The sequence below is a fragment of the Alexandromys fortis genome, unplaced genomic scaffold (assembly GCF_014885135.2).
Source record: "Alexandromys fortis isolate MF-2015 unplaced genomic scaffold, M_Fortis_MF-2015_v1.1 scaffold_2_1_26212458, whole genome shotgun sequence".
Lineage (NCBI taxonomy): Eukaryota > Metazoa > Chordata > Mammalia > Rodentia > Cricetidae > Alexandromys > Alexandromys fortis.
Window position 1 is genome coordinate 18,977,906 of NW_026067930.1, and position 19,838 is coordinate 18,997,743.

Sequence of the window (19,838 nt, forward strand, 5' to 3'; positions counted from 1 at the left end):
TATATATATATGATGAAGAATATTGTGAAACTGCTAATTTCCAAGACAAGGGACTGGGGAAAATGAATGTTTGCACATTAGAATGGCCATTTCAGACAGGTTAGCCTATGGCCATTTCAGACAGGTTAGCCTACCTTTTGGTCCCCTGCGTCCCACTTTGCCATCCTTGCCTTCTTCTCCTGTGTCTCCTTTCTCACCATCTTTTCCTTTTAAAACAAGACAAGAGAGAATTGTAGATCATCTCAAATAAGGACTAAGCACATTGTCTCCACGGAAGGAGATGATGCTCAAATGCCGTTGCAGCTTGGATGTGAGGATATACTTATGCCCCAGGGGTTGCACAACTGCAAAGAAAGAACTTCGGTTGCGGTCATCGGTGTCGCTGCAGTTTCCTGCACTGAGAGCTCACAAGACCAATTGTCGCAATTTGTCAGGGATGGGAGAAGGGCTCATGGGTCCCTGTCCCTTATTGCTGAACTCTTGGCTATTGGCAGATGCTGGGAGTGGCTCATTTTCTTTGCCTTTGAACCCACTGTTGACCCCACCAGACTTGAATAAATAGTCCGAAACTCATGGTCACCTAGAAGAGAGTTCCAAATCGTGGCTCCATGGAAGGCATTGGTTAGACTCAGTGGGTCACAGAACACAAGAAATAGATACAGATATAAGAAATAGTTTTTGTGTGTGTGTGTGTGTGTGTGTGTGTGCGTGGAAGAAGAGAGGTAGATGGGGTGGGAGGGAGTTAAGAGATGGTAGGATATTAGAGGAGTCATCATGCAATCTACCTATGAAGTTGTCAAATTAATTAATTAATAAATTAATAAAAGAGAAGGGTGCAGTCTATTTTATCCTTTTACTTTTCTCCTATCAGCATTAGAGGAATCCTACATTTGAGACATGGACTGGAAAGCTAAGAATGGGAGCCTAGGGATAGCAGTGAGCTGACAAGCAGCTGTATGTGGCGGTGACTCAGCTAGAGATGAGTGTGGTGTCAGCACCTTGAACCATTCTAACTGGCTGAATGAAAGGCTTAATGAGAGGTGGAGGTGGAGAGGCGTCTTGGACTATGATTTGGAAGTTGTAGATTATAATATGGTGCTAGGGGCTAATAGTTTGAGAAATTCTTTGATAAGTCAGTGATAGAGATTTTTGATTTTGGAGGAAGACAGGTTCAGACTTGAGTCCCAGCCCCTGCACTACATATCTGGAGGAATGTGAACATATGACCTTCTTTCCCGAGTCTCACATTTTTTTTCCTGAAAATTAAGTAGTAACACCTACTTGAACGGGCTCCTAAGAAGTTTACACAGGCTAATATACACAGAAGATCGGGGCACAACTGGTTTGCAATGATAGCGGCTAACGTTATTCTCTCTTGTATTCTGTGTTCCCTCTTCCTTCTTGTGGAATACCACCTGCCCTCCCTAACTTGACCAGTTGTTTTAGAATCAACAAGGTAAGAATGTGAATGTGCTTTGGAAATAAAGAGAAAACACATGCCATGTTGTGACTGGATACCCACATTATCACCACGGCCATCTCAGGACCGCGGGAGCTTGAGGAATGATGGGAAAATTAGATTGCAGGCTGTGAAGTTATCCAAGCTTCTGGCTCTTTTACAAGAGCATCTACAGGATCCTTCTGAAGCTGGCTTTTATGACGAGGCTTAGAAGATCTCTGGTCAGACTGGAGGAGTTAAGGTAGACTGGAGGGTGTTTTCCAGTGGATGTTTATTTAGCAAGGTTAATATGTGCTGTGCAGTCGATTTTGACATGGAATTGCGACAATTTCAGGAGATAGAAACTATTCTTGCTCTATTTCATAAGTAAAAACAAAAACAAAAAACAAGACCCCCCACTAAGATCCTGTGTCGTTAAGTACTTTTGAATGATCATAGAACTTCTGCATATTCCAGCGAGGACTCTCCCATGTCTACTTCTGCCCTCCTAATGTAAACTTGGCACATACATTGTAGTCATTTGTGACTCCCAGCAGATGGTGGAGTTTAGGAAAGTTGGCACTTTGTCAAAGTTTTCAGAGAGAAAAGTGAAGTTACAGGGAAAATAATTTGACAATTAGGATTACCTTCTAAACAAGAAAGATAGTAGGAATTATATTAGTATCCCAATGACTTGATTCGTATAGAATGTATCTTTGAGGTAGATTTGTTGAGACCTGGCTTTGCCACTCACTAATAGTTGAGGGATTCCACCTTCTGGAAACCCCTTTATCTTTCTGAGTATTGTTTTACTCAGTGATAGAATGGATAAAGAATTTTTTGTTTGTGTGCATGTATGTGTGGTGGGGGAATTTCCCCTCTGTATGCTGTGAATGTATTTGGTTAATTAATTAAGAAACTGGCTTTGCCTGGTAGGGTACAACAGAGCTAGGTGGGGAAAACGAAACCGAATGCTAAAAGAGAAGGGCAGAGTCAGGGAGAAGCCAGAGACAGACGTGCTGAAACTTTGCTGATGGACCACGACCTCGGGGTGATGCACAGATTAATGGAGATGGGTTGATTAAGATGTAAGAGTTAGCCATTGAGAAGCTAGAGCTAATGGGCCAAGTAGTGGTTTAAATAATATAGCTTCTGTGTGATTATTTCAGGTCTGAGCTGCTGGGCAGCCGGGAAACAAACAAGCGGCCTTCTTAGAGCATATGTGTTTTCCAGGAGATTATTTTTGTCCCTTCATCTCTTCCTTTCTCTCTTCCATCATTCCTGCCCCTTAAGTGACATTGTATAGAAAACAGTGCCTTCTCTACCATTGCCAGTTTGAGTTAAATTCTTTTGATTACCTTTGTTGTTTAAAATACCTCTTTATATTCAATGTGTCAGCTGGTTTCTGTTTAGAAATCCAGTCTTCTGTGAGTTAAGGGATAGGCTGCCATCCTAAACAATTTTGTTTTTTTTTTTTTTGCTTGTACATAGAGAATTTAGCACTGCCTGATGCTTGAAATGTAATGGAATTTGCTATACTTTGTCTAAAGCATATGACACTTTACAAATGTTATGATAGTGTTATTGAATATTATGAGCCAAAGTGTCCATACTAGTTGGCATGTACTCTATCATTTGATTCCCATGACAACCTTTCAGTAGGATGCTGTTCTCAGCTCCCAATTTACGGAACGAGGTCAATTCGAGGTCATGTAACATCTGCATGGCTGAAGCGTGTGTAAATGGTAAACTTGGGATGAAAAATTTACCATTTCAATGAATTTCTTTCTTCAAGTCCCATGTTCTGCCCAAGGGCGGTGATTTTGGGTGAAGTCTTCTCCCACTCTTGGGACCTGGATTGCTGATCCAAAGGGACTAAAGAGACACACTTGCTCAGTAAAGGGCAAGATCGTAAAGCCACATGGATGTGAATATTGGTACTGTTAATCTTTCTCTTCCCTGCTTCCCTCCCTGTGGTCTTTCCTATTCAGTTCCATGCAAGTGTCTCACTGGAGGAGGCAAGGTGAGTGGCATAGTCATGTGCTGCCCCCTGGTGGCTCCTGACGGGAGCTCCTGGAGGGCAGAAACGGGGCTATGGTTCTTGTGGTAAGTATGACTGTACCCAGCTGTCCTGCTAGAGCCGAAGTAAACAGCTTGTGCCTTTGCCTTACACTTGGGTCCTGCTTATTTAATTAATGAAAACAGACATAAAACAAGCACTAGGAAGGACTCCCACATCTCACTGTTGTCTTTTAGCCTCTTGAAAATATTTCACTGGATTGCCGGGCATATTTAGACCACCATTCTTTCATTAAAAAAAAAAAATCACTTGCATGTAAAAATCCGAGGAAAAGCCAAGCTGTAATAAACTGATCCAGAGTTTCTAGAACTCATTTGTTTGCTCCTCCAGGCCATCAGCATGCTGTAGTAATCTTTCCAGTAGAAGTTCACTAGAGCAGACAGTTAACCATATTTCCTTAGGTAGAAATTTATTTGAAATTAAAAAGCGGAACTCAAGTCTGAACCATGAATGCACGTGGAGTGAGCACGCAAAAAAATTCTTACATTCAGTTTGGAAACGCTAAATAAAGTCACTGGAAACTGTGTCCTTCCCACGATTAGAGTAATCTGAGCTGCAGGAGAGGCGTGGCCAGCAATCTAATCACTGTTTAAATTGAGTGGTCCACGCAGCCCGAGCCCCCCAAAGCTGCATTCAGTCCTAAAGCACTCCTCATCCTGCCTTGCGTTCTGTTTTCAAATTTGCCAGCTCTGTCTCCTGCTTTGCGGCTTTCAGTAGAAGGACTGATTATTCTGAGATGCTTCTTGCGCCTCCCGGAATAAGGCACTGCTCCTTCTCCAGGCATTTGGCTGAAACACTTACACCTTCGTGAGACCTGAAGCTTTTCTCCTTGCTTCATCTGTTTACCATTCCCTTAGTGCTTTAATTTGCCCCCCCCCCCTTTCTGCTGTTGTTTCAATTCAGTCCCTTCTACACAGCTCTCCCTAAGGCAGAGGGACCGCACAGGACTGTTGAAAGTTGTTTCAACTCTCTGAGTCTTAGTGTTCTTATATGTAAAGCTGAGAAAAATCAGGCCGACCCCAGAAGATGGCTTCAAGTGAAAGGTATCAGAGCCAGTTGGTTGAAGAGTATTTGCTACTCATTTGGTGTGCTCCTCTGTTGGTGTTTTAATAAGAAGTCAAAAGGTGATCATCCCTATGTATTTACTGCCCCGGCCAGTACCCTGTAATCTTTATTACATTTCACTTGATCACATGGTCTTTTTGTTTTCACGATAAAAATTTTCACTGGAAGATGAAAGATACGCCAGCACCGAGACATGACCACTAACTTGATGCTTCTGCTTCAGCTATTTTTTTTCCCGATTAGAAAAAGACAATTACAGACATGACTATATATTATCCTTAAACACATCAACAATTGTCTCTAAATGGTAGGAACAGCCTCCTGTGTAAACACATCCCTATTACAACAATATTGCTTTTTGTTCAAGTACTTGTTCAGATCAGCCTCATAGAATACTGTGAATACTTCGTTATCCTGAGTCTGTATTGTTATGCTCTTGAAGTCTAATCTGGTTAGAAGGAGAAACGAACTTCTAACTGTTTATTTCTCCTTCTTACTAGATTAGTAAGAAGCCAAAGTTCACAGGTGTGAACTTAACTCGTTTGAGAACAAATCACGAACAAGGCCATTTTTTTTTTCTGCTGAAAGAGTTGCTAATAAACCAAAGGAGGCTTGCGGGAAGACAAATTCCTACTGGTTGGTTATAGAAAGAAATAGTCCTTAGGAGGTTGAGTATAAACTGAGGGAGTCCATAGGCTCTAATATTACACATCACAAGTTCAAGGTCTCATCATATCAATTACCAGCTGCGATAATTTGGAAGGAGGGTGATCTCTGGCAGTCCTTGTCTTAAAGACTTGGGAGGTGGTGAAGCCATTGGCAGGTAGGGCCTGGTATGAAGTTATTTAGTCTTTGAGGACTTTCTCTCGCATGAAATTTAGGACTCTAGCTCCTCCTTCTTCTTTTGCTTCTTGTTTATGAACTAAGAAATGTGCCCTTCCATGGACTCTGCCATTGTCGTGTATGTCACCACTCATGACCTGAAAGTAATGGATTGGCTCTAAAGCTGAACATTAAAGCAAACCTTTGTTATGGTTATGAAAAGTTGACTGATACTCAGTTTTTTTTTTTCAGCTTATGTGTGCTACTTAACTTTCCAATGTCTTTGTCTTTTGCCCATTGGTAATTTAAATTACTAGAGTATCTACCCATGTTAGACTTTCCCATACTGAGGGCAATTTCATTCATCCACAACATATCACTCCTTCAATAACTTTGAATAGCTCTGGGATGGAAATTGGCAGCAGAGGAAGAAACCAGTCAATCAGTCTTCTACTTATGGCTGAATGTAGTGGGGAGTAAGAGCTGTCCTTTCTGCATTGCTACCACTGATTGTCTCCAGGAGGGCTCCATCAGCTGTCTAAATAGCCATGCACTTTAGCAGCGTACCATCACTTAGTTAATGGGAGTCAAGATAATAAGGTGATGTGTAATGTAAAGTAGATCTTAAAATCAGGAAACGGGATTTTCTGTCCTCCAGAGGGAGCAGTGGGTTACTCTGTGGTGACTATGGGACCATGGTGACGTTTTATAACAGTACTGTCTAGCGTGACACACCGAGGGGAAGTTGTCATAACATTTGACTTCAGCAAATCCTAAAAGGAAAGCAGCTAGATCAATAAAGGAAGCGTGCATTGCAGGGGTTAGATGTCTGCTCTCAGTATCTCTGCATGGCAGAAATACTGTAGAAAATACCGTGTAGGAAAGGGGAAGCCAAGTCTTGGTTACTTAAGAACAACAAACAACAATGTGTTGCCCAGAAACAGAACCACGGTTTACCTGGTGGTGGGGCAGGAGATGTCTGGGAATTTTCCCAAGAGTCTCGTCTAACTTGCAGTTACATCATGGTACTGAATGTGCATGAATGCATGGTTCTACTCATGTGGACCCATTCCTGAAGAGTTTTCCTAACACAGCTAAAGTGGTCCAAAAATAATGATTCTTCTAGGCCTACAGAACAGAAGAACCGACCTCATCTTAATTAACTGGGACGCTTGCCCCTAATTAGAAAGGCTGTTCCAGGGAGAATTTTATAAAATAAAGAGCAACACTTTAAAAAGATGTGACTTAGCACTACCAATCATGAAAAGCTATGGCCTCGGCATGGGCAATGACAAATCAAAGATATTGATGAGCTCTGAAAAATGTCAGTTTATTGACTTAGGTATCAGAGAAGGATAGAACCATGTTAGCGATACACACTTGCACAACTTGTTATGAAATCAGTCTTCTTGCCTTGGCTTTGTTCTCCTCTATAATTAGATTGATGATCCATTGAAGATGCTTGGTGTTTTGTAGAACTGCATATTTAACCAATTTTAATTTTCTATGTGCAAAATAATCATATCCATATTAAAATGATATAATTTTCTAAAAGCTCCAGCATTGGGAAGAACATATTTACTAAGTACTGAATAAGATTTAAATCTATACATATTCATGTACATATATGTATATACACTTTGGATATTCATATATTATATGTACATATACAGACAGGCTCAAGTCTTGAACTTCCCAAATAACATCTAGTTAACCATATGTTAAATAATGTATGCTTCCACTTCATCAAATTATTGCATTTAATAAATAATTGAATCATAATGGTAATAATAAATGACTTGTCAAGTTCTTTAATCAATTGTTTCAAGTTAAATGAAATCTTATACTAAAGAATTTACTTCTCAAAGTTTTTCATTGAAAAAGATGATAGTGCCTTTCTTATGGAGCTACTTGAAAATTATATGAGATTGTGGGTGCTAACATTCACAGCGGAGTCCTTGACTCACATGCGCTCAGTTTGTAAGGATTGTGTACATTGGGAATGGGCATTCACCGATTTTACATTTTTTGTATGCTTTTATCTTGTAATTTTGGTAACAGCTTCATAATGTTCTGTAGAAAACCACACTCTCATTAGGATATGGTTTGGAGAGCAAATTGGGACGTGAACCACTAAGAAACCAAGCGTCTTAGTGTAAGGATTCTTAATTAGAACTTTCAAAAATGAGAGGGGGATCAATCTGTCTTTAGGGGATGCAGAGATTCTGAATATAACCTCACAGCCTGAGGAAGAACAGACTTTACACTGAAGTAATTAACAGGAAGAATCATACCCAGACAAGAAGAGTGAGTCTAGAACAAGTTGCTCATGTGTGTGGCTCTAGCCTGGCTCAATTCTTCCCTGATACTCGAGTCTGTAAATTAGCTCTCTCCCCTCTGTTTGCTGTTCTGGCTTGTGTTAGAGTCTTTCACTTGCTAATACAAGTTTCCTAATAATGTAATTGCTAGACAATGATTAAGACAGCAACACCCTTCTCCATGGCAAGGGCAAAGCTGCAGGAAGCCAATAATTACTGTAACAAATGCTAAAAGAATCTGTTACAGGAGCAGAGAAGAACCACCTGCCTCCGTCTGCCCACATCAGCTCTTCCTTCTCTTCGTTAGGAAATAGGAGCATCTCCGAGAGAACGTCAACAGAATAGATTTACATCTAAGACCGAAATGAAGACAATTTGTCAGTATATTAAGCACCAGCATGTGCTAAAACGTTCTCATGAATAAAAACTCGTGAGTTTTTATGTTCATTTGGGTGATATGTTCTTCACAGATCCAGGTCAAGAGTCATCTAGGTACAGGCATTCCGAGATCAGGTGTACTGCACTTCAGCAAAGAGAAGTAATGGTGCTCCCTGCGGGGTGTTCCTCTAGCACTTTATAGCTTCCTGCCATAAGGTGTCACCCAGGATTGCGTAGATCTGAAACAACATTCTGTCTTCCTTGTATTCCTGGCACTTGGTACCAAGTCCGAGCTGCAGTAGGTGCCGCTCAATAAATGATCTTGAAATAAAAGAAGTAACATCCCGAAAGACAAGATGGATAAATGTGAGCTTAATGACAATGCAGTCAAATGAATTTGTGATGGATTGAAATGTCATTCTCAATACTGTCTGATTAATGAATTGGCCTCAGTCTGTAGTACCAGCCTATAAAGCAATAAGGCAGCCCAGGAAAACACACAAAACTCCGGCCTTGCTACTGCCCTGCAGCGTCTTTCTTTCTTCCTCTAATTTATTTTCTCTCCCAATATTTCCATCATGCTCAAATTTCCCAGGTTCAATAGTCAAGCCCATTTTAAAATTTATCCTTTCTCAGACCCATGGGGAGTCCTGCTTTTTCTGATTTTCTCCCTTAGTTTTTTTCTCTTGTTCCTGTTACCCCGTCTTACTTATCCCTTCTTCATGCCCCAGATCACCGAATAGGTGATTCTCATTTGGTCTTCATGGGGCTTAATTAATTGATGCATCAAGCACAATTACAATAGTTTCTGCTCAACAAACAGTGGAAACATGGTTTACATCAATCTAAATTTTGCTTTATCAAATCATCTTACAAGGGAATCCTGAAAACCACATTTTTTACTATGATTGCCTCATCTAAAATACTCCAAAAAGTTATCTTTTCAGAGGCTAACACCACAAACATCTGTTTAGTCTAGTAGATGGCCTTTCGTGCTGACATCAATAGAACTTTCCCATGTTATTTTCTGGTCTTGACCGGTATAATCTTGTCCAAGTTGTTTGTTCTCTGGTCATCAAATACCCTTCAACTCTTGCTATCACTAAATGGCACATATATTTTTTTATGTGAAATTTGTCCACATTAAGAGGAACCCAAAAGCTGGAAAAGATAGGCCAAACATATTGACCTGATGAGAGTTTAAGCAAATACACATAAATTTACAAGGTTTATAAAGAAATAAATGGCAAAAGGAAAAGTGAATATTAGACATCAGAAACAAACAATTGTCATAATATACAAACAACTTGGGAAACTTCCTTTGCCGAATGGCAATGAATGATTTTAAATACAACACAGTTTTATGCTGAAAGTAACAATGATGGATTAGAGAGATGATCTGTCTTTGAGTGTGTGTAGCATGTCTCCTAGGGAGTGTAGTATGGCAATATTTAGAATAAGGAAGATAAATAGAATGAATACCTAGGAAAACCTCAGTGAGTGAAATGGTTCCAGAAATAGAAGATATCTGTAAAATAAAAAAATCATTAGCTTTTCTTATACATCATCACTTTGAAATGCTCTCACAATTTGAAAAATATGCCAAAAAATAATATAAAAAAAATCTAAACCCTTTCTCTTCCTGTGCAAATCCTACCTATATATTCTGTCTTAATTCCTACATTATCTGAGTTTGTTGATAGCATTGTTTCCATGGGAAGTCACCATCTGGTTCCTTGTTACTACTCTCTAATTGCTGCTTTGACATTTTATTTAAGTAATACACTTGTAATTTACTTCACATTAATGTCAACTACTTAATTTGACTAGACTATTTCTGTGAAACACTTGGATATCAAGTGTCATTCACAGCCTCAATTTTGCTTTCAAATTCATCGAACAAATATCTCTTGCATTTCTGCCTACTCGGATATAAAGTACTGTGCTAGGCCCTAAGAAATTGAACATTGTCTTAAACAAAACCAGAACTGTGCCCGAGACATTGGTGAAGGGCCTCTGAACAATGTCTGGCAATGCTGTTTAACAAGTGAACCTTTGCAAAGATCAAAGACCCTGGAGGTAAGATGCTGCTTTTTTTTTTATTTGAGTTCAGTGTAGTTGATCTCCTTTCCAAGTTCACCCCTCATCCTACACTCATAGTTCTTGCTATACTCCTAGAGTATGTATAAAACCAGAGGACATTGGAGAATATGCAATGGTAGGATGAATTCGGAGCGACTCAGCTCCAGTTAATAAAGACATGTAGACAGACACAGAGAGTCTGTGAATGCTGTACGTTAGTTGTGTATATACTCATGTGTTCAGGATTAATTATTATTAATAATTAGATAATCAGAAGAAAGGGCAACAGAATGTTACATGCTAGTGCAGTTGGGAAAATAATATCAGAATTTCTCACCTGATAATAAAAAGGTAAGAAAAATGCCATAAAAATGATCAAACTAAGAGTTCATCTTTTTTTGTCCATTTTACTTTTATTGAAAAATGATTTTTCCATATAATACATTCTGATGACAATTTCTCCTTCCTTAACTCCTCCTGGACCCTTCCCACTTTCCTACCCCTCTAAATCCACATACGGTTTGTTTCTCCTGAGAAAACAAAGCAGCTGCTCTAGCAAGGCAAGTGGGTAAGCTAGCTTCAGCTCTTCAGTTCTGCTTCAGCTCCTCCCAAACCAGTACCCCAGTTTCTCCAGCAGCTCTCGTCGAACAGAGCACCTGCTGCAGCCTTCCTGCCTCCCAGCTTGCCCCTTATGCAATGGATCACATAGAACTTCCCCTCCTAAACCAGATTCCTTTCCACTCCTGTTCCTTCAATCGCATATTGACCCATATACTGATAGTGGGAGACTTCAATACCCCATTCTAGCCAACAGATAGGCCAATCAGGCAAAAACTAAACAGAAATTCTGGAGCTAATTTACGAACTAAATGGAACTAAATAATGTTACGAACTAAAAGGAACTAGCAAGTATTTATAGAAGAGTTCATCCCAATACAAAACAATTTGTCTTCTTTTCAGGATCTCGTGGAACTTTCTCTAAAATTGACCACATACACAAAGCAAGTCTCAACATATATGAGAAAATGGAAATAACTCCCTGCATTCCATCTGACCACCACAGAATAAAGCTGGATATTCACAACAATAGAAATCTTACAGACTCATGAAAATTGAACACCTTTCTACTCAATGAAAAAGGGGTCAAGACAGAAATTAAAAAATAAATGGAAAACTGTCTAGAATTGAATAAAAATAAACACATATACAATATACCCAAATTTATGGGCTGCAATGAAGGAAGTTCTAAAAGGCTCTAAGAGTTCATATCACCAAGTGCCTACATAAAACTACCGGAGAGATCTCTTACTAGTAATTTAACAGCACATGTAAATGCTATAGAACAAAAAGATGAAGGTATACCCAAAAGGAGTAAATGACATGAAAAAAATCAAGAACAAACTGAACAATAAAAGAATTGCTGGAGGTCCTACCATCCATGATTTTAAGTTGTATATAGAACTATACAAAAAGAATAGAAACAGCATGGTACCGGCACAAAAACAGGCATGTTGATCAGTGGAATAAAATTTAAGACTCATACATAAATCCACACACCCATGGCCACCTGATTTTTGATAAAGAAGCCAGAAACACACATTGGAAAACAAACTTCAACAAGTGGTGCTGGTCAAACTAGATGGCTCCATGAAGGAGAATCCAAATAGATCTACACTCATCACCCTGCACAAAACTCAAGTCCAAATGGATCAAAGACCTTAACATAAAACCATATACACTAAATTGATAGACGAGAAAGTAGAAAGTAGCCTTGGACTGATTGACATAGGAAAAGACATTCTGAATAGAACAACTTTAGCACAGGTACTAATTTTAGCAGTTGATGAATGTGAGTGACCCCATGAAACTGGAAAGCTTCCATAAAGCAAAGGAGATCATCATTTAGACAAAGCAGCAGCCTGTAGTATGGCAGAAGATCTGTATCAACTTCACATCTGATAGAAGGCTAATACCCCAAATATATAAAGAACCCCAAAACTGGACACCAAGAAACAAATAATCCAATTCATAATGGGGTACAGATATAAACAGAGAGTTCTCAAAAGAGGAAACACTAATGGCTAAAGAAAGGTTTAGCATCCTTAGCCATCAGAGAAGTAAATGTAAATCAAAATACTTTCAGAAATTACTGTATACCAATCAAAATGACCAAGTTAAATAAAATCAATGACCTATCATGCTGATGAGGATGTAGAATAAGATTCATCATCCATTGTTGGTGGAAGTGCAAACTTGTACCACCACTGTGGAAATCAGTGTGGCAGATCCTCAGAAAGATGGAAATCAATTTACCTCAAGACCCAGTCACACTACTTTTGGCACAAGCCCAAAGTATGCTTCATTCTACTACAGAGACACTTGCTCAGCATGTCAATTGCTGCTTTATGCATAATAACCAGAATTTGGAAACAAGCTAGATGTCCTTTAACAGAAGAAGGGATAGGTAAACATGTGGTGCTTTTTCACAATGGAATATTACTCAGATGATAAAAAAACCGAAATTGTGAAATTTGTAGGTAAATGGATGAAACTAGAAAAGAGTCATCCTGAGTGTGGTAACCAAGACCAGAAAAGACACATATAGTTGCTAGCTTCCTGCCAGTGATTTGGTCTGTGTGTCTTGCACTGACTTTGCTGCACAATTCCTCCAAGTCTGTCTGTCTTGTTCCTTGAGGATGACCTTAGTAACAAGCTGACACTGATGAATTAATAGTTCCAGAAGTCTCTTCTCTGAGGGTACTTTCAGTTTGGCTTTCCACGTATTGCTATGTCCACCTCATTCCATCTCTTAACTTGGTGTAGATTTATGAGTCTCCTATCTTCCATTGCTTTGTCACCTGATGACCCAGCACATGGTTCAAGGACACAGAAATGACTTTGTTTCAGTTTTTGTCTCCATACAGGCTTTGTTTCCCCTGGATACTTGTTCATCATAGGACGGTCAAAACACCATTATTGAAAATACAGTTTCACTCCATCAAAAATTATGGATCTTGTGTGCAAGTACAGTACAAATAACCTCTTCAAAGACGTTGGAACCAGTGGTCCATCTACTCTTCCTTCTTAGGGAAGGGCTAGTTCTTGTGATGTAAAAATGATCCAGTTAATACATAGTTGGTCTAAGGTATCAGTGATGGTTACATGAACAAAATGGGTCACTGTGTTGAGTAGTAGTTCATGGAGCAGTGTGTCAAAATTTTCTTCTCTTCAAAACATGGGAATCGAACCCTATACATGTCAACAGAGCTAAAAATAAAGTAATGAATGAGCCTTTTATAAACTCTAAAGTGATGTGCGTGTAATTTGCTAAAAAGATACAAGCATTGCCAAGAAGCCTCAAGAGACATAAAATGATGCTTACAGAGTTCTCAAATCAAGCACAATCACAGTAAATAACACAGAAATATTAAATTATTTAGATGCCATTTCACTTGAATATCTGCAGCCCAAAATTTTACTGCATCTATTTACAATTTATCCTTAAAAGAGTGAAGATAACAATAAAATATAACTTAACAGACGTTTATGCAATGGCAGGAGACTGCAGATCAAACAATTGATACATAAAAGCAGGTAGGCTTGTTAGGAATAAAATGGCACGAGCTATGAGGATTGATGAAGGCATTTTAATAGAGTTCCCAGGTTATACAAATAGGGTTTTATAGGCTAAACTAAGAAGAGTAAGAGATGGATAAGTTGTTCTTTGGCTTATATCTCCCAACAACTGGAGGTCAACAGAATGTGTTGCCTAGGATAGATGAGAGATAATGTGTGTTTCTTAAAGAAGCAAAAAAGAATCAAAACTGTAAGAACCAGGCCCATTCTCCTCCAGCTCTTGCTAAACCTTTTCTACTTGTAACTTGGCCACCAAAGCCCATGAGACTGGCATGTCATTATTGTACCTCACCAGACATCAAATTCACAAACCAAAGATCATTGAGAGTTACCTGGCAAGTGATACGCCTTTAAATTTGAATGTGAGGGATTCTGATACCTTCAGGGTGTATCCAGACTTATTTATGAGGAAGTCACAGAAGCACTCTTCTTCTTGGACATTGAGAATTATTTGGAGAATTGTGTCAGTTCTGCAATATCAAGCCATGCCAAATAATAAAGAAGATGACCAAATATATGTCCCTTTTCTTATGGTTAACGGAGCTTTCCAGAGAAAAGCTTTGTCCTCCCAGCAGGGGTGATCCCCTCCAGTCTTCCCTCACAGAATGACCTCTCTTACATAAAAAGAACAGTGACACACATACTCCTGTTGCTTTATGCTCTGATGCCTGCCTGTGTTTCCCCATGAATGAGTTCTATGGGGGCCAATGGAGTTTTCAAGCAAAAGCCAAAGCAGCTAATTTCCTGCTCTGCACAATACTATGCCACACTCCCCACGGCTTTGAGGGCATCCAGCAGACTAACTGCAACAGAGAATGGGAATGGAACTGTGTTGGACCCAAGTCCAATTGGTCCTTTCCAGCTCAGTGGCACTCGGCCAGTGACGCTCTAGCTACGAACCTCAGTTTCCTTATATGGCAGATGGAAATTATATATCTTTGGCAAAGTTTATTGCGATAATTAAAGTGCAAAGTGGTGGAAAATTCCTTACATAGCTGCAAGTGGCAATATTTTATTTAACATGTGTTAGACTAGAGTAAAATAGTGCATGAACACCAGTTTTAGTAGTATGCATCATTTTAGCATACTTTAGCATCCAATACAACCAGTGAGCTGAGTGGGCATGAGTTCAATGTCCTGAGATAATGAACAGCCAGTCATTATCACCAGAAGGTAGCTAGTGGCTGCGTTTTTAAGCATAATACATGACTAAAGCAAACTGGTGTATGACATGGAACGAGTGGACCCGGACAAGAGAGCAGGAGGCCACTTTCAAGACTAACTAACTGTGGCTCTGACTGAGTTGGGAAGCCCACTTGGCCTTTCTAAGATTATTTCCTCATGCAAATGCTTAGGTTTTTGATAATAGATATGGATGCTGTGAAAATTAAACAAGGTGATGTACTCAACGTTTCTCACAGTTTGTCAAGCCTCCTCCAAATATCCCATTCGGATGTTTAAAGTCTTGATTTTTTCTCATCCATGTTGTTTTCAACTAAAACCACCAGAGGTCAGAATTTCACATAAGTTGCTGAAAGAAACTGCCATGGTAGGGATAAAAATCAAAAGGGAACGTTTCCTGCTAAGAAGTTGAAAACAAACATTTCAAGGACAGAAAGAAATATAATGGGGACTTCCAGCAAAGACATCTGGAGTAACTAGGATTCTTAACCCCCAAACTGTTACTTGATGCAGCTGAGAAGCAGGAAAAAGAAAGAGAAGCAAAATTTGTCAAATATAATTAATGATGTCTGTTCACTATTAATTTATGGTGATTTATTTCATCTTAAAAATAAGAAGTATGTATGATGAATGTCCATTTTTCACATGAAGAAGCTGAGGCGTAAATAGATCCAATAGAATCTCCTGTTTTTCTGCTGTTAGGTTGTGCTTTGGAAAGGATGCTGACGAGTGGGTCTGTCTGCTGTACAGCATATTCTATAACTGGATAATATTATTGGTGTTTCATCTGCAAGTCTGAATAATTTATTTAGTTTCCTCTCTCCCAAACGAATTTAGAGTTAAGTTCCTTTAATTGTCTGTTTCTCAGAGTATCTGGAAATTGCTGAGCAGAGTACTGCTGTGCTGGTAAACACAGAAATGAGATGATTTGCCATGGGAAAAAGCACCACGCTCTGGTTTGATTGTAGCAGAAAAAAATACGGAAGAAAAAAAAACTATAATTTGGCTCTTTAAAATGCCTATTTGGCCATCAAAATTTTTTGTTTTCCTTGTGAGGAGCCCAGTATCCAGGCCTGCTTTCTTTGGAGTTGGGGAGGAGCTTTTGTAATTCTTACAAGGAAAGAGATGTAGTTTACATTCAAGAGAAGGTCCCATGTATGTCTTGTGCATCCACTTCTAATACTCTTCCTGGAAAGGAAGAAAGACAGCAGTAACCATGCTCAGGTTGCTGCAATGTGAAGGCAGGTCATGAAGATTCAGATCAAGGAAGAGTTCAGCCCCAGAACTTGAATCCCAAGCTTGCTACTTAGAGACAAGTCCTAAGATGAGTTCCTTATCTTAGCTTCCAACCCAAGTCATTTGACATGGTGCCTGGACGTGGGAAGTATAGTACCTTTCAGAGTCATAGAAACTCATTACTGAGAAGTGGCTTACAAAGCCTTTGGTGCAAAGACCATATTTCTCAGATGAGTAACTCTTATCCATATCTTGAAGATGAGAAGTTCTGAGACACAGTGTTCCACAGCTCCTCTCTCAGTTTCTCCTTCAAGGTGCAACCCCATTTCTCCACATTAGCTTATGACCTGCTCCAATTCTCCCTGGGCTGAGGAAGAGAGTTAAGCATCAACAGATGGAAACAGTACCTGAGTTTCTAGAGACAAGACTCAAGTTTTGTACTAGGTGGAGAAATGACTAAAGGAGACATGTGGGCACTGCTGGTTTTCAATAAACACTTTGTATAGGTCAAAGTGATAAAATGAAATAATGTGATTTAACTTTTTAAAAGGTAGGTGTCTTGTTTTTCCTTCTCAAGACTTTCTACTTTCTTTTTCTTAATTCTATGTCCACAGTAGACAAGGATGACCCTGAACTTGTTCAACCTCCTGAATGCGGTGGTACCTGACTGATTTTGAAAAGATTTAAGATTTGATTACATATTGCATTCAGCCTTTGATGAGTGCTTTTCTCGAGCTTCTCCTGTGGGCTTGCTCTTGTCTACACAAATGCTGTCCTCATTTGCTCTACAGAGTCACGCCATCTCAGAAAATCTACGCAAAACAATTTATCTCTTTACTGTTTATGGCACTAACATTTTATTTAGTGTGCTGTTGTGCCTAAACAGGGCCTAACAGGAAACAATTAATGTTCACTGGTTGAATTGCAGGAGACATGGTTGTTTGAAGGAGATGTGTTATGTTTAGGGCATTTAATTAAGTTTCTTGTGTGTTCTTATTCCATTGTGAAGACTGTGGCTTTTTCTTCTAGGGGAAAAAAAACGTAGCAGTGTTATTCTCGAGTAGATTCTCTCAGTTCCCCAACAGAAGAAGCCTGCAATATTCAGTCTTTCTGACAGCACAGGGAAAACACAGTTTCCTTGTAGTCCGTGATGAGTCCAGTAATGGATTTAAGTAAATACTTTATTTCTAACCCAAACTTTCTTTTCTGAACATTTGCCCTTACATTATTCATTTATTCACCCAAGATATTATTTGGAAGCCCCAAGGTCTGCCTGTAACAGCCCGCATTTATTTTATGGTATCAAAGGTTAGAATCTGGATTGCGATCAGAGGAGAAAATTAATTCACTGATTAAGAAAAATGCACTTTAAGCAATACAAATTTAAATAGCTGACAAGAACTAAGTCGTGTTTCTTTTCTTTCTTTCTCTTCTTTTTTTAATTCTTTTTTTTTTTTTTTTCTGCTTGAGATTTTAAGCAGCTACCATTCTTCCACACAATAGCCCCGGGAAGCACAGCATGAATTACTAATAGAAGCAGCCTGCAGTGCAGGGACCACTTTCAGAACAAAAAAGGAAGAACTGAAACCAGGAAAACAGATTTATTAAAAACAAACAAAACAACAACAACAACAAAACCCAACCAGTGCCAAAAGCAAATCCAAACCTTAAACCTCGACTATGTTTGGGGGGAGAAGGGGAGCAATATTTGACCATTCTCCAGCTGAAGGCAGTTGACCTCAGAGACCCCGCTTTCAAAAAAGAAATCCTCCTATATACACTACTTTTGGTCCTTAATTAAAACATAATCTTCCTCACTCGAACACAGGGGCCCATTAATTACAAAGGAATCACTTCAGAATACACTGTTATCTTTGACCTCCTAGACAAATTTCTCTTTTGAATCAGTCTGAGCGGGGAAAGGGAGGAAGGAAAGTAGCTCTAGAATGAAGGGAGGTGTTTAAATCAAAGTGACCATGAGCCTCATCTCCCGTTGGGTACAGTGGAAGGGATTCTCACAGCCCTTGGTGATTGCCATCAGGCTCGCATCCCGTGTTTCACCTCCCTTCTCACCTCCTCTTACCTTCCACCTAGGGAAGCCTGCCTAAGTAGTTAAAAGTCAACTGGTCTCCAAAATAGACAGGAAGGCAAAGGAAACTAGGGAGGAAAGGGAGTGAAGTCACCAAGCAGCTAGGGAGGATTTGAGGTGAGGGAAAGAGATTATAAACAGTATTACATGAAATCTGAGGTTTCTTCCTCACCTTTGGGTCCTGGTGAAATGGCGTGCGTGGCACAGACTTCTGCAGCAGGTCGACTATCAATATCCAGACCCAGACTCTGAACCTGAAGGAGCAATAGCAGCAGCAGGATGAATTGGTTGCTGCGAAGCAGGACGTTAAAGCCATTCATGACTACGGTTTCTTCAAAAGAGGGTCTCCAAGACATGCTAAATAAACAGCATTATTTTTAAGTAAAACCTGCCACAGAGAGAAAAAAAAAAAAAAGAACTGGAAAGAAAGTACATTCCAGAAATGGCTGCAAAGGCAAGCAGGGGCCGGGGGGCATTCCCTTGGTTGTTTATTTTCTCAGGATCCCAAATGGGCCATACGTTGTCCAGACTGTTTCTTTTCAAGTGACAACAGTTTATTGAAAATTATCTCTAAACTAAACACTCGGATGTGCAGGTCACTGGAACCCTCCCCATGAGTGCGGAGACTAGAGATGATTGCCGCTTAGCCCTCCAGCTGGCTTCTTCGTTTGCACTGAGCTTAAACACCACATTCCAGGGGTGGAGGAGGTTGAGATCCGAGACTCCTGCACATTTTGCAAGCGCCCGGCCTGCCTTTGAGCTCTTCACAATGTGATGGGTCGTTATTGAATGTGGCAGTTGATCACAGATGCTCTCAATATTCCCTAAGACACAGCTCTTTCTCTTGAGACCAAAGATGACTTTGGGAGTAAGCCCCCAGTGAATGAATAACCAGATTTTCTGTAAGTCAATCTGGTAATAAGTATGAAAGCTATTAAAAATACGACAATTTGGACGTGGTAATTGCCCTTCTAGCACACAATCTCAAGGAAATAATGTGAAGATAGCTTTATTTGAAAAATTTAACAAAATGGGAAGGGAGATGCTTTGCCTATCCACACAGCAGTAGTTGACAAATTTAGGTGAAAGAGAAATGTGTGGGTGTGATTTTTGTTGTAACTTCTTTACTTAGTAGGGGAGAAAGAGTCCAATTATAACTTTTTTTTTTTTCGAGACAGGGTTTCTCTGTGGCTTTGGAGCCTGTCCTGGAACTAGCTCTGTAGACAAGGCTGGTCTCGAACTCACAGAGATCCACCTGCCTCTGCCTCCCTTGTGCTGGGATTAAAGGCGTGCGCCACCATCGCCCGGCCTTCCAATTATAGCTCTTAAAAGACAAGATTTTTCTATAGACTGTATTGATTTGATATAGGCATGTGGACAGTATTGTAGGGACTGAGGTCTCTGTATTTCTCTGGCATCTTTATTCTCACCTCGCTGTCTATTTCACCATGAACAGTCTAGACTTAACTATACATTGATTGGAAAATTAGAGCATAAGTCATTTACACCGGA

The 19,838-nt window shown here is 39.7% G+C and overlaps 1 protein-coding gene across 1 annotated transcript in view; it reads right to left on the bottom strand.

Annotated features, from left to right (window-relative positions):
* Positions 1–18,820, bottom strand: part of Colec10 (collectin subfamily member 10) — a 36,149-nt gene extending 17,329 nt beyond the window's left edge. The window contains exons 1-2 of the mRNA XM_050145132.1: positions 18,499–18,820; positions 135–206 (exon numbers count right to left, since the gene is read on the bottom strand). Of these exons, the coding sequence (XP_050001089.1) occupies positions 135–206; positions 18,499–18,682 (256 nt within the window). The 5' untranslated portion in view covers positions 18,683–18,820. The remainder of the gene's footprint in view (positions 1–134; positions 207–18,498) is intronic.
* Between the last annotated feature and the right edge of the window lie 1,018 nt (positions 18,821–19,838).